A 14,982-nucleotide genomic window follows, 5' to 3' on the forward strand; every position below is an offset into this window, starting at 1 on the left:
AAAGGTTGAAACGCTTGGGACTCTTTAGCTTGGAGAAACGTCGACTGCGGGATGACATGATAAAGGTTTACAAGATAATGCATGGGATGGAGAAAGTAGAGAAAGAAGTACTTTTCTCCCTTTCTCACAATACAAGAACCCGTGGGCATTTGATGAAATTGCTGAGCAGACAGGTTAAAACGGATAAAAGGAAGTACTTCTTCACCCAAAGGGTGATTAACATGTGGAATTCACTGCCACAGGAGGTGGTGGCGGCCACAAGCATGGCCACCTTCAAGAGGGGTTTAGATAAAAATATGGAGCAGAGGTCCATCAGTGGCTATTAGCCACAGTGTGTGTGTTTGTGTGTGTGTGTGTGTGTATATATATAATTTTTTTGGCCACTGTGTGTCACGGAGTGTTGGACTGGATGGGCCACTGGCCTGATCCAACATGGCTTCTCTTATGTTCTTATGTTTTGCTGGGCACTAGTACATTGCACTAGTACTGCTCAGCACTGTGTGCATGCACTGACTGGCTATGCTGGGCTTGGGGGGGGGGGCGGCGGGGACTCTTGCTTGGATTTGTTAAGCTGGCATGGCCACAGTGGCACTGGTTTTGCAGGACACTCTGTACTGCAGAAAAACCCATAACGTGGCATTTTTTTTTGTTTGGGTATACTGAACCTGAAAAATAGCAATATTTCCCAATATTCCTGAATCCCAATACCAGTGGACCCAAGGAGAAAAAAAAGTGAGAGGATCAGCTGGAGTGGTGGGAGCTGAGACGATCAGCTGCTTTGTGGGCTCTTTGGGGCAATTCAGTTTAAAGGGACTGCCCAAGAGAGCCCCAGCTGAACATGTGGGCAATTCCATTTAAGCCGGGTAGCCCAACAGAGCCCCAAGCCCAGCCTGCAGGGAGATTCTCCTTGCAAGATCAGCTCCTTTACAAGCCAGCCAGATCCAGCTGATCTACCCTCCCTCCTTTCTGCAGGCAGCAGCTCCCTTAGACCAACAAAATGGAAGGTGGGGGTAAGATCTGAGTGTCAGTGTCAGTTGTGGGGAGAGTAAGGGAAAGGAGATTGTAAGCTGCTCTGAGATTCCTTCAGGTAGTGGAGGGCGGAATATAAATCCAATCTCTTCTTCTTCAAGCCTAAAAGTATTAACAAATCCTATTCTATAAATGGGAGAATGTGCAGATATTAATATATTATTTCACTACCTGGTTCTCAATGGCTTTTCTGTTTTTCGGATCACTAACAATTGAGAGTTGTAGCTCCGCCATCTTTTTCATTTTACTATCCATGTCAATCTTCTGGATGAGGCTCTTGGTCTGATTTTTCAGAAGTCTGACTGTATCCTCTTTCCCATGCTTCTTAGCAAAGAGAGAAGCAGAAGCAGAGTGTATTGCTGTAACCCAGTTTTCGAGGTCAGTCTGGCTTGTAGCCTAAAAAAAATCCCAAACAAGAAATAGCATTATAAACAACATTAAAATAAAATCTATCTGGTTTCAAAAGAAGCAGAGAAAACTATGGGGAGGTCACCATGTGGGTTCATCTTAATCTCTCTCCATTGTTCCATGAATCCCACATGAAACCTTTTTTCCTTCCCAAGCAAAGAAATAATAAAAGGGTTGTGATATATTAAAATTCCCTTGAACAGCTGGCAACTGTAATTGCTAGTAAAGCTTGTTCTTTGTCTAAAGGGGAAGATTTTTTTTTATAAAAGATAAAAGTAGTGCTTGGCTGGAAAGATAGCAATGTAACCCATTATTAGTAAAATTAAACAACTATACATGAAAGTAGTTGCATTTGAAAGTAGTCACAAAGCAGAATCTACCTAGTTGACTGCAAAAGAAGAGGGGGGAAAATCACAACTTCAGCTGTTGACAAATAGTAGTTAATATGCATACTCTTATTACGTAGCAATGTGTTCAGGGTCCTCTTCAAATAAAAGTTTTATTCTACAAAGAGAGGAGCTGTGTCTGTGCAAGAAAACTACACAAGCAGCCCTTCAGTATATGCAAGCATCCCAGCACACGACTGGATCCAGAAACAGAAAGAAACGTTCCAAAAAGACTGTCCATTTATTGTATTCTTGCTATACTCTGTTAATAAAGCAAGAGCAGCTTTTCTTTATGTTCCCAGAAATTATATATGGGTGGGACTACATGCTGTGTGTGACAAAGGACTGATGTCAAAAAGAGCATCATAGCACTGATCCCGTCATTCCTCCCTGTTTAATGTACAGGATCACTTACCTCATGCAGTGAAAGCACCACTGAGCATATCCTGGGAATGCAAAAAGTGGCATGGAAGAAGCAATGTTATCACATTACAGAGAAAGGGAATTAACACATTATGGAGACAAGGTGAGAACTCCATTCTTTTGATGGCATCTCCATTTCCCCTACTGCATAAAGTTTAAGTGAAAGTTGTGTTTTAAAAGGTCATTTAACTTCAACAAGAACTCCATTATATATATGTCCCACAGCAAGGATTCCAAGAATTATTGGTGAGCAAAGCTGAATGACTGTCACAAATGATTGGCAAATTGATACAAGATTAGTAACTGGGGGGAATTGGGCCACTTTGCTCAGCAAAGTTTGATGGAAGCTCCTTAGGATGTAGGAAGTCTTCAAACTATGTGGTGTTCAGGTTGGATCCATCCAACTAATTGCGCAGCTGGTTTTTAAAAAAAATTAATTGTGCGTAAAACAGGCTGTAATTGTTTTAGATGCAATATAGATTTTAAAAGTTTCCCGACTGGCACCATCTTAGAAGAGGCTTCTCTTGTTCTCTCTCACCCTGGAGGGAATACCTGTTCTAAGATGATTATCACTGCAGCATATGTATCTGTCATACAGATATCATCCATCAGAAGCACTGTTCATTTGTATGCAAGTTTGTGCAGCTTTATCAAGTTAACTTATTGGTGACTAGCATTTCTTTAAATGAGTCACAGATCTTCTGCTATGTTTACTAACTTCTTCTGCCTTTGCTCAGAGAGACAGTGAATGCTTTGTGCTGCCAGATCTGCCATGTCGTGCACAGGCAGAAGCATTCATTTTATAAAGCAAGAAAGCTGACAGCTATGCTTGCTGGAGAATCCTGGACAAAGACAGAGAAGACCATCAGAACTGGAATGCCATACCGGGGTTATGTCACTGAAGTACCTTTAATGAAGGAATAAAACAAAAGGACATTGTAAGGAGCTTTAGCCATTACTTAGTCACAAGTACCACGCCTCCTCTTGACCCAGCCTATATTTTGCTGCTTTCTGACGCCAGTAAAATGATAGTCAATTCAGAATTTGCCCATATTTCTTATCTACTAATGTAAGTTTAACTAGAATTGTCAAAAAAGTATTCCCAATCCTGCTTCCATGGTTTAGGAATGCATGAGATTTTCTCATAACAACATGAGCCCTGCTGGAACAAACCAGTGGTCTATCTAGTCCAGCATCCTGTCTCACACATGGTCAGCCAGTTCCTGTGGAGACCCAGCAACAGGACATAAAGGCCAAGACCTTTCCCTGATGTTGCCTCCTGACTCTGGGATTCAGAAGTTTAGTGTCCCTGAATGATGACAATCATCAGTCGCCATGGCTAGTAGTAACTGATAGACTTATCCTCCATTGCTGAGAAGACTCTATTCCAAATTAAGTCAGTATTGCCATGATAAGCCAGTAATATTTCTGTTTACTTGAACTTTCTGCAGCATATGTCAGCAAACTTTATAAATCAGCATCAAAGGCCTAATACAAATTATAATCTGGTTTTGTTCAAGTTTTTCCTATGTTGAATCTTATTTTTATTTGATAACTTGCTTAATTTATAACCAAGGCTTTTAAAAGAAAAAGTCCAGCAGGAGCTCATTTGCATATTAGACCATGTCCCCCTGATGCCAAGCCAGCCAGAACTGCATTCCTGCTTTTTTAAAATAGTCCTATTTATAACTATCATGTGGGTGTTGTTATCCCTAACAGAATTTTGGTTTCCTGCTTATTTTAGTTTATAAGCTTTTTTATTAATTTTATTAATGCCTACATTAAAATTATGTTCTACTTTTCATTTTGAAAAGGTGAAACATTATGAAAACTCTTAATAAAATAAAAAGAATACCTGGAACAGGTAGACATCTCCAAAAGAATTGCTTAGACAGAAAACATTCTCCTTCTTGGGATGTTCTGGACAAGACTGCACTATACTGTCTTCTGCAAACAGAGCATATCGAGGTGAGCTGTTCTGCTCCATGGAATTCCTCCCGTAAGTTTCGTAAAACAGCAAGGTGCATCCTTTTCAAAAGGAAAGGAAAGAAAAATGAGCTCCCTGCTTAGATCTTTGAAATTTCCTCAGCTGTGCCCTCCTGGAATATAAGAATAGCTCTTTCGCCCTATGAGTAGTTGTAATCAAGGAAAACACTACACATAACAGAATGATGTAGGAAACACTGACATTACAACAGTATTTCCCACAAACCAAACTTATCAAGTATGGACACCATTCATATCTACTAGTACATATATCTCTAAATACTGGCCCAAGCTGAGCTCTGGGAGTGTTGCTGAAAGGTGAGTGTTTGCCTTTCTTAACGCCTTTTCTAAATAGCTGGGGGGAAGTTGCTGAGTGCTACTCTGTGAGAGGAGAGAGTCTGAGTTCCTGTGGTTGCTGGGGAACTGCTGCTTGTTTGTTTTGAATGGGCTATCGATGATTTTTACTGATTGGGAGTGTCTGTGTTGCCTGGAGCTGACTGCTGCCCCCACCCTCTTTGCATTTATAAGGCTGCACCTTGTCAGAACCTGAGCACAGTTGAGCTCTGGAAGAGAGAAAGGTGTGCTGCTGAAAGGGTGAATGCTTGCCTTCCTTAACTGCCTTTTCTAAACAGCTGTGGGGAAGTTGCTGAGTGCTACTCTGTAGGAGGAGAGAGTCTGAGTTTGTGTGGTTGCTGGGGAATTGTTGTTTGTTTGTTTTGAGTGGGCTGTAGGTGATTGTTGCTGATTGGGAGTGTCTGTGTTGCCTGGGGCTGACTGCTTCCCCCACCCTCTTTGCATTTATAAGGATGCACCCTGCCAAAGGCGCAAGTTAAAGGGCTCTAGACCTGTAGCTCTTAGCCTGGGGGCTCTGTAAGAAGCCAGAAGAACCAGGAAGTGGGGGTCCTAATCTCCTTGTATTCCAAATAAGGTAACTAGACTTTCCACAAGGAGAGTCACATAAACACAAAAGGATTTAAAGGGAGGACTGTATATTTAAAAAGCTATTATGAAGGTAGAATGCCAGCAGGGGGGTGGGGGCTTTCCAGTGTTTTATACTGAGTGTCACATGTATGACTATCTGCCCACCGGACAGAAGTCTTGAATGTGGGCTCAGTGCAAGCAGCTCCTGGTCTTCAGGAAACAACTTCGCACCCTTGAGACCAAGGTGGCTGACCTGGAGAAGCAGAGACAATCAGGCACTTTGAGAAGACTCTTGGGGATTTGTTAGATGAGCCCCACTCTGAACACGGCAGCCCTACTGCTGCCAGGGAGCATGAGGGTTGAGAGGGAATGGGGCACCATGCTGAGTTGGTGAGCAGGTATCTTTTCACACCAAGGAACCATCCCTGAGCAGGGAGGGAGGGGGAGTGTCTTGGTAGTTGGTGATTAGCTCCTTAGACAAGTAGATAGCTGAGTGGCAAAACCACATACTGACCATGTGGTGACCTGCCTGCCTGGTGTGAAGGTAGCAGACATTACACATGTTCTAGATAGGCTGATAGACAGTGCTGGGGAGGAGCCAGTGGTTGTGGTACATGTTGGCACTAACGATATGGGGAAATGTAGTCATGAGGTCCTGGAGGAAAAATTTAGGTTGCTAGGCAGGAGACTTAAGGCCAGGTCCTCCAAGGTAGCCTTCTCAGAAGTGCTACCTGTTCCACGCGCAGGGCCGGAGAGATAGGCACAAATTAGGAGTCTCGATGCGCAGATGAGACAATGGTGTTGGGAGGAAGGGTTCAGGTTTGTTAGGCACTAGAATTCTTTTTGGAACAAGCAGGAGCTGAACAAAAGAGATGGTCTCCACTTGTCCCAAGAAGGAACGAGGCTGCTGGCGCTCAAAATCAAAAAGGTGGCAGACCAGTTTTTAACTGAATCTTTGGGGAAACTGACAGGAGATGAAATGTCTCTGATTCGGAATGACACATCTCAAAGAGATGATGGTTTAGCTGTTACTTTTCTACTGGGCAATGGATTAGAGTTGTCTACTGAGATGATGACAAACAGTATGGACTGCCTGGCAAAGTCTCGAGGCAGCAGGAGGAAGGCTGCAGGCCTAACTTGCCTGTGAAATTATAAATGTTTATATACATATGCTAGAAGTGTCCAAGGTAAAATAGGGGAATTGGAATGCTTAGTGTTGGGGGAAATATAGACATTGTGGGAATTTCAGAAACTTGGTGGAATGAGGAGTATCAGTGGGAGATGGTGATTCCTGGATATAAATTATATCAGAAGGATAGGGATGGAAGGGTTGGAGGTGAGGTAGCTCTGTATGTCAGAGAGGGTATACAGTCCAGTAAGATTGAGAAGGTAAGAGAATTAGATTCCCTTCTAGAAATGCTTTGGGTTGAAATAGTGGGCCCAAAAGGAAGTTTAACTCTAGGAATTTGTTATCGACCACCGGATCAAAAGATAGAGGACGATTAAAATACGATGAAATAATTAAATATAGCAGCTAAACTTAAAAACTGTATCATAATAGGTGATTATAACTACCCACAGATTGATTGGGTCGACATGTGTTCCCAGTGGGAGAAAGAGATTGAGTTTCTAGACACTCTCAATGACTGTGCTATGGAACAAATGATCACAGAACCTACCAGGGGTGGGGAGATCCTGGACTTGGTCCTAAATAATGCCCAAGACCTGGTGAGAGAAGTAAAGGTGATTGCACCGTTTGGGAGCAGTGACCCTAATGTTGATTTCACCATTTGTATAAAAAGGGAGTTCCCCAAAAAGACCAACACAACCACTTTTACCTTTAAAAGAGGTAAATTCTTTGAGATGAGGAGGCATGCAAAGAGGAAAGTGAAATGAAAGATAAATAGGGTCAAAACCCTTGGGGAAACTTGTAGTATATTTAAAACTACAATCCTAAAAGCTCAGATAAAATATACACTGCACGTCAAGAAAGGCACAGACAGGTATTTTAAAAAGGCTGCATGGCTAAAAAAACAAAGTAATGGAAGCTGTAAAAGGTAAGAAGGATTCCTTTAAGCGGTGGAAAGCTAGTCCAAGTGAGGTTAATAAAAGGCAACACAGGCTATGGCAAATCAAATGCAAGTCTATGATCAGGCAGACAAAAAGGGACTATAAAGAGCATATTACAAAAAACATAAAGACCAACAATAAATATTTCTTCAAATACATTAGAAGCAGGAAACCAGACAGGGAGGCAGTGGGGTCCTTGGATAAAAACAGGTTTCCTACCTGTAACTGATGATCTTCGAGTGGTCATCTGTGCAGTCACACTGATGGGATATAGGCGCCCGCGCCGATCTCGATCGGTATTCTTGAAAGCTGCGGATTTCCGCGCCCCAGGTCCAGTGCGCATGCCAAGAAGCCCCACCGCGCATGCTCACAGGGACCGGAGCGGACATCCCGCTAGTTCCTTCTGACCGCTGCGTAAGCCCTTAGAGATGGACCGGCAGCGGAGGGGAAGGAGGGCGGGTAGTGTGACTGCACAGATGACCACTCGAAGATCATCAGTTACAGGTAGGAAACCTGTTTATCTTCTTCGTGGTCTCTGTGCATCACACTGATGGGAGATTAGCAAGCCAGAGACCTACCTGGAGGAGGGTGCAACGGTCCATCAGCGAGAAGCCTCTTGAAGTACCGCACGACCCACTGATGAGCGTCTACGCCAGTTCAGGTCCAACGCATAATGGCTCACAAACGTATGCGAGGAGGACCAAGTGGCAGCATCACAAATGTCTTTCAGTGGTATTCCTCTCATAAAGGCTGCCGACGTCGCTAGGGCTCTAGTGGAATGAGCTCTAACTTGTCTTGGCAGGGGTTGCCTGTTTAACAGGTAGCACAGTTTTATAGTCTCAGTTATCCACTTCGAGATCCGCTGTGACGAAACTCTTACCCCTTGCAATGTTGTGGAATATGAGACAAAGAGTCTAGGGTCCCTACGTCCAGGCCTTACTCTATGTAAGTAAAACGAGAGTGCCCTCTTTACATCTAGTGTATGGAGTCTCCTTTCCTAGTCTGTACTTGGATTAGGAAAGTATGTGGGTAGGTAAATTTCCGCATTTAGGTGAAAAGCGGATGTTACTTTCGGAAGAAAGGTTACATCAGGGCGCAGTCCCACGCCCTCTGCGCTGAATCTCAAATATGGGTCGTCGCAGCGCAGTGCTGCCAGTTCACCGACCCTGCGAGCAGAGGTAACGGCCACTAAGAAGGCTGTTTTCCAGGATAGTAATTGCAAGGAACATGTCACCATGGGTTCGAAGGGTTTCCCTGTTAACGCCCGCAATACTGCTGGGAGGTCCCAAGTGGGGGCAGGGACTCGTACCGCAGGGTACAATCTTGCCAAGCCCTTTAAGAACCGTTTCGTATCAGGGTGTGAGAACACCGAGTGGCCTTCAAGTTGGTCATGGTTAGCCGATATAGCGGCTAGGTACACTCTCACCGATGACACCGTTAGTCCCTTGTCAAGGAGTGAGAGTAGAAAGTCTAGTATTACTGGGAGACCTGCTGTCTTAGGTTCCCTGTTAGTTTTGTTCACGAATTGGCTAAACCTCGTCCATTTATATCCATATGATTTCCTAGTGGATGATTTTCTGCTGTGTAGCATGACATCCAGGGCTCTATCAGATAATCTTGTCACCCCAGTCTCCACGCCGTGAGTTTCAAGTGAGGCACGTCGTGGTGAATCACTCGCCCCTCGTGTGATAGTAGAAGGTCTGAGTTCGTCGGAAAGTGGTGGAACATTCCGCAAGACGGCTTCAGTATCGGGGAGAACCACTGCTGTCTGGGCCACCATGGTGTGATGAGAATCCCCTTGGGGAGTTCTAGTTGAATCTTGTGAACGACCCTCGTGATCAGTGGGATCGGTGGAAAGAGGTACACGTGCAAGCGAGCCCGTGGGATCAGTAGTCCATCCCCCAACGACAGAGGGTCCGCACCCCCTCTGCAGCAAAATTTGACGCATTTCGAGGTGTTGCGTGTGGCGAAGACATCCACTTCCGGTGTGCCCCACTTCTGGAACACCGGGTGGAGGAACTCCCAATTGAGTTCCCACTCGTGGAGTGAGGCCCCTCCTCGACTGAGGTAATCTGCACAGGCATTCAGATTGCCCGGTAGGTGTGTGGCTACTAGGGTAGCGTCCGATTCTCTGCAAATTTCCCAAATCTTTAACGCTAGAAGGCATAACTTTCGTGAGACTGTGCCGCCCTGTCTGTTCACATAAGATAGGGCTGTGGTGTTGTCTGTCAAGATCGCTACCGTTCTCCCCACAATCAGGTGACGGAATGAGAGAATGGCATGATGTATGGCCAGCAGCTCTAGGAAATTGATGTGGTAGTGCAGAAGATCCTGAGGCCATCTGCCCCCCACACACATGTCGTTTGCGTGTGCTCCCCAGCCCCATAAGGATGCATCCGTCGTTATGGTCAACGTAGGAGTCTGTCTGTGGAACGGGGCCCCTTGGAGGAGGTTCTGCTTCTCCTGCCACCAGGATAGGGTCCAGACTACCGGCATCGGGACAGTCAGTTGGCGCGAGGGGAGGTCTGTCTGACAGTTGAACACGCGCAGGAACCACAACTGTAATATTCGCATGTGGAATCTGGCGAATTTCAACACTGCCGTTGTCGCTGCCATCAGGCCCAGGAGGCGTTGGACTTGAAACACTGTGACTATAGGGTTGGTTAGGAATACGTGTATCAGAGACCTGATGTCCTCCGCTCTTTGTGTCGGGAGAAATGCCTTGCAGGCTTGTGAGTCCAAAATGGCCCCTATGAATTGAACCCTCTGAAAGGGCTGCAGTGCCGATTTCTTTAGGTTGACCTGTAGGCCTAAGTTTTGTAGAAGGGTTAAGGTGACCTCTATATGCTGTAGTAATAGAGGTTTTGAGCTTGCCACCAGTAGCCAATCGTCTATGTAAGGAAAGATAGTGATCCCTTGTAGACGTAGATGGGCTGCCACCACCACCATAGTCTTTGTAAAAACTCTCGGTGCCGTGGAGAGGCCAAAGGGCAAAGCTTTGTATTGGTAGTGGGAGTCTCCAACTGCAAACCTGAGGAACTTCCTGTAGTCCTGATGTATAGTTACATGAAAGTAGGCATCCTGCAGGTCTAGTGTGGCCATCCAATCCCCTTGGTTCAGCAGGGGTAGGATGTTTTGTAGAGAGACCATTCTGAATTTCTGGTTCGGAATGAAATAGTTCAGGCCGCGTAGGTCCATAATGGGTCGAAGGCCTCCATCCTTTTTTGGAATGGTAAAATATCGGGAGTAGAAGCCTTGCCCAATCTGGTTGGCTGGCACCCGTTCTATTGCATCTTTTCGGAGAAGGGATTGAACCTCTGTCTTTAGTGTGAGGGATACCCTGGTGTGGATGACTGTGGGAACTGTAGGGTTTTCTCTGAATTCTATTTGATAACCCATCCGGATTATCGACAAAACCCATTTGTCCGTAGTGATTGTGGACCATGCCTGGTAATATGGGAAAAGTCTGGTATGGTCCGTGTCCAAAGGGGAGGGGGTAAAACAGGGGGAAGGGCAGTCAAAGACCCTGTTTGGACGGTCTATTCCCCTTTTGTCTGGATGGCTGTGACGGAGTAGGTGAGTACTTCGTTTTGGGGTTGTAGGGAGATTTGGAGTAAGATGTGGAGCCTTTGGGTCTCCATTGTTGTTCTGTGGGCTGCTTGGGGAACGGCTTCTTGTTCCACGGTTTGTTCCAGGAACGTCTCCCTTGGGTCCTAGATGAGATGGGAACCCCCAAATTGCGTGATGTTTTAATACTTTTATCCATCTCTTGCAGTGTAGTATCTGTAGTGGAGCTGAATAATCCACTTCCATCGAACGGGAGATCTTCGATACAGGATTGTGTATCCGGCTGGAGCGCCGTAGATCTCAGCCAAGAGTGACGTCTCAAGGTGATCGCTGAGGTAAGTGTCTTTGCTGCGATGTCACCTGCGTGTTTGGCGGAATTGATTTGCTGTTTTGCCAATGCAATGCCTTCCTTTTGTATCTTCTTCATTGCCTGTTTTGTTTGTTCAGACAGGTCTGGTAGAGCCGATAATTGGTCCCATAGGGCGTATTGATAACGGCCCATACACGCTCCATAATTCGCAACTTTTATACCTAACGAACCTGCTGTGTAGAACCTTCTGCCCAGGTTGTCTAGCTTTTTCCCCTCTTTGTCCGGGGGAGAGGCGTGTGTCTTCCTGGCCTTCGAGGATGATGCTACTACTACCGAGTTTGGTTTCGGGTGTGTAAATAAAAACTCTGCTGTGGATTCCTGGACTCGGTACATATGGTCCAGCCTTCGGGAGCTTATCGGTGTTGAAGCTGGTTTGTCCCACGACGATTTTGTGGTGTGGAGCATGACCGTTGTAAGCGGTAAAGCAACGGCCGTCGAGGTGTCCAGCTGGACGACATCGAACACGTTGTCGGTGACTACCGGCTCTGGTTGGACCGTCGGTAGCGACAGGGTGTGTGCCATCCGTCGAATTAGGTCCCCATACGATTTTAGGTCCTCGGATGGGGATATGGGGAGCTCTTCGCCCACCTTACTCGATGGTGCCGATTCCTCTGGGGAGGAGATGTCTTGGTCCTCCCGGGGGGAGCCTTCCTCAGATCTGGGGGAGCCTTCTATGGATTCCGAGTGCTCCGAGGAGTGCTTGGGCGTCTCCGGCGCTCTTGGCGACTCCGTGGTCTTCCGACTCTCCGAACTCCGCCGTCGAGGGGAAGTTTTTTGTGTGTTTGGCGGTGTTGTGTCAGGCAATTTTGACACCGACGCCGATGGTGTGTGCCTTGGTCGGTAAGATGTCCGGGATCTGACCGAGGCTTCAGACTGCTGGTCCCAATCTAAATGTCTAGGTGGGAACCAGGGGAACATGGAAGGCATAGGGCAAGACCCGTATAGGTATTGCCATTGCCTCTGATCCCACGACATTGGGGGCGGTGGTTTCCGAGGAGAGCGATCTCTGTTGCGGGAGCTTTCCTCTGAATCTCGGGATCGATGTCGACCCCGGGGACTACGCCGAGGGCTGTTTGAGTAGTCGCGCCCGAGGTCTTCTCTAGGTGTGGTGGATCGATCCTTCTTGGGGCTTCGGGTTCGCCGATGATCGGGGCTGACCGACGGGTCTCGGGCCGGTGTCCGGGGTTGAGCAGTGTCCTCCACCGTATGTATTTCTAGTGGACTGCCTTCAGCTCCCGACCGCTGCGATAGATCGAAGTCGTGGTCCGAATCAGAAGAGATGGCGATTTGCGTCGACATCGATGCCAATGCCGGGGGGCTTGGACGGCGGCGAGGGGAAGCGAATAGCTTCAACGGCGGTACTCTCGCTGCCGATTCCGACAGCGATGTCGGGAGCGAAGTCGCGGACGATCGATGTTTGTCTGACTTTTTCTTCTTCTTCACTTCCGGCCGGGTTCCCTTCTCCTCCCTTGGCCGTTTTGCAGGAGTGGAGGAGGCGGACTTTGATGCCGAGCCCGTTTTTGTGGGGCGATTGGCGTCGGAGGCGCTCTTGTCGGTGCCGAGCGACTCCGATGTCGACGGTTTGTGCGACAGCGTCGACATTTTCTTAGGCGACAGAGCCTTTTCCATCAGCGCCGCCGCCAAACGGCCCGCGCGGTTTTTCTTCGTCTGGCGGGAAAACTTCGCGCAGTGAGCACACGCGTCAGGGATGTGTGCTTCTCCTAGGCAAAAAAGGCAAAGAACGTGTCCGTCTGTGGGAGCGATTTTGCTACCGCAGTTCTTGCACCGTTTGAAACATCCCCACCGTTGTTCCATGCGGGGGGGGGAAGGGCGGGAAGAGAGAGTTGAGGAGAAAGTCTCGGAAAGGTTTTGTCTTCCTGCTCCCTAGTCTTTACAAAGACTGTTGTGTGGTCCAAGCCAAACAAAATTTCTGTTAAATTCCAAAAATAGCAACTTCCAAGAAAGGATTCTACCGACCGTGGCGAGAGATCGACTGATCCAAGCGGCGGTCAGAAGAGAACTGGCGGGATGTCCGCTCCGGTCCCTGTGAGCATGCGCGGTGGGGCTTCTGCGCATGCGCACTGGACCTGGGGCGCGGAAATCCGCAGTTTTCAAGAATACCGATCGAGATCGGCGCGGGCGCCTATATCCCATCAGTGTGATGCACAGAGACCACGAAGAAGATCCAAGGAGTAAAAGGATTACTAAAGGATGACATGAAAATGGCTGATAAGCTGAATCCAATTTTTGCCTCTGTCTTCACTGTGGAAGATGAGAAGTGTTTGCTCACTCCAGGACCGCTGATTTGGGGAGGAGTGTTGAAAGTCCAGAGTCAGATTGAGGTGATGAGAGAGGAGGTCCTATGACTGATAGACAATTTAAAAACTGATGAGTCACCAGGCCCAGATAGCATACATCCAAGAGTGCTGAAAGAACTCAAAGGTGAACTTGTGGATCTCCTGTCAAAAATATGTAATCTTTCATTGAAATATGCCTCCATTTCTGAGAAATGTCACCCTCATCTTTTAAAAGGGTTTCAGAGGAGATCTGGGAAATTACAGGCCAGTTAGTCTGATTCAATACCGGGAAAGCCGGTGGAAACTGTTCTTAAAGAGAGAATTAGCAGGCACATTGATGAACAAAAGTTATTGAGGAAGACTCAGCATGGGTTCTGTAAGGGAAGAGCTTGTCTCACTAACCTGTTATTCTTTGAGGGGATGAACAAACTTGTGGACAAAGGAGACCCAATAGATGTTGTTTACCTTGACTTCCAGAAAGCTTTTGATAAAGTTCCTCATCAAAGGCTCCTTAGTAAGCTCAAGAGTCATGGAGTAAAAAGGACAAGTCCTCTTGTGGATCAAAAACTGGCTAATTAATAGGAAACAGAGAATGAGTATAAATGGGCAATTTTCTCAGTGGAGGGTGTCACATTCTCAGGGTGCAGGCAGGCAAGATCAGGAATCAAGCAGGTCCAGATCAGGAATCAGGAAGGAGTGTGGATGCAAGCCAGAGAATAGACTTGTTGCTTCCACAAGGTTACCAGGTCCTGGGTGGGAGCTATATGGGAGTCTCAATCAGCCTGCTCCCTGGGTGGCAATGACTCTGCTGGAACTCAGGACTGCCTCACGTCTTCGCTCTGAAAGTTCTTTCCGGAGCCTGCTTCGAACTCTTGAAATGGGAGAAGGAGAGCTTGGAGGAGATTGATTGTCAACAGCTGACACTGGTGCCTGGAGAGTGATTGATGGGCCAGCTGCTGTTTGTTCAGTTGAGGAACTGGCTGGCAACTCTTCCAGGTCTGTTAACCCTTCCAGCTCCTCCTCGTCAGGGCTCGTGATAGAAGGTGGTAAGCAGTGGGGTACCGCAGGGCTCAGTACTGGATCCAATGCTTTTTAACTTGTTCATCAATGATTTAGAGTTGGGAGTTAGCAGTGAAGTGGCTAAGATTGTGGGTGACATTAAATTGTTCGGGATGGTGAGAACCAGAGAGGATTGTGAGGCACTCCAAAGGGATCTGTCGAGGCTGGGTGAGTGGGCGTCAACATGGTAAATGGGGTTCAATGTGGCCAAGTGCAGAGTAATGCACATTGGGGCCAAGAATCCCAGCTATATATACAAGTTGATGGGGTGTAAACTGGCGGAGACTGACCAAGAGAGAGATCTTGGGATTGTGGTAGATAACTCACTGAAAATGTCAAGACAGAAGTACTCGAGAGAAAGAAGTACTTTTCTCCCTTTCTCACAATACGAGAACTCATGGGCACTCAATGAAATTGCTAAGCAGTCAGGTTAGAACGGATAAAAGGAAATACTTCTTCACCCAAA

At 46.8% G+C, this 14,982-nt stretch overlaps 1 protein-coding gene across 1 annotated transcript in view; it reads right to left on the bottom strand.

The window, feature by feature from the left end:
• Positions 1 to 14,982, bottom strand: part of LOC132590507 (rho guanine nucleotide exchange factor TIAM2-like) — a 314,104-nt gene that overhangs the window by 137,146 nt on the left and 161,976 nt on the right. Inside the window, exons 6-7 of the mRNA XM_060263413.1 lie at positions 4,102 to 4,274; positions 1,201 to 1,425 (exon numbers count right to left, since the gene is read on the bottom strand). Of these exons, the coding sequence (XP_060119396.1) occupies positions 1,201 to 1,425; positions 4,102 to 4,274 (398 nt within the window). The remainder of the gene's footprint in view (positions 1 to 1,200; positions 1,426 to 4,101; positions 4,275 to 14,982) is intronic.

Source organism: Heteronotia binoei, unplaced genomic scaffold, assembly GCF_032191835.1.
Source record: "Heteronotia binoei isolate CCM8104 ecotype False Entrance Well unplaced genomic scaffold, APGP_CSIRO_Hbin_v1 ptg000072l___fragment_3, whole genome shotgun sequence".
NCBI lineage: Eukaryota > Metazoa > Chordata > Lepidosauria > Squamata > Gekkonidae > Heteronotia > Heteronotia binoei.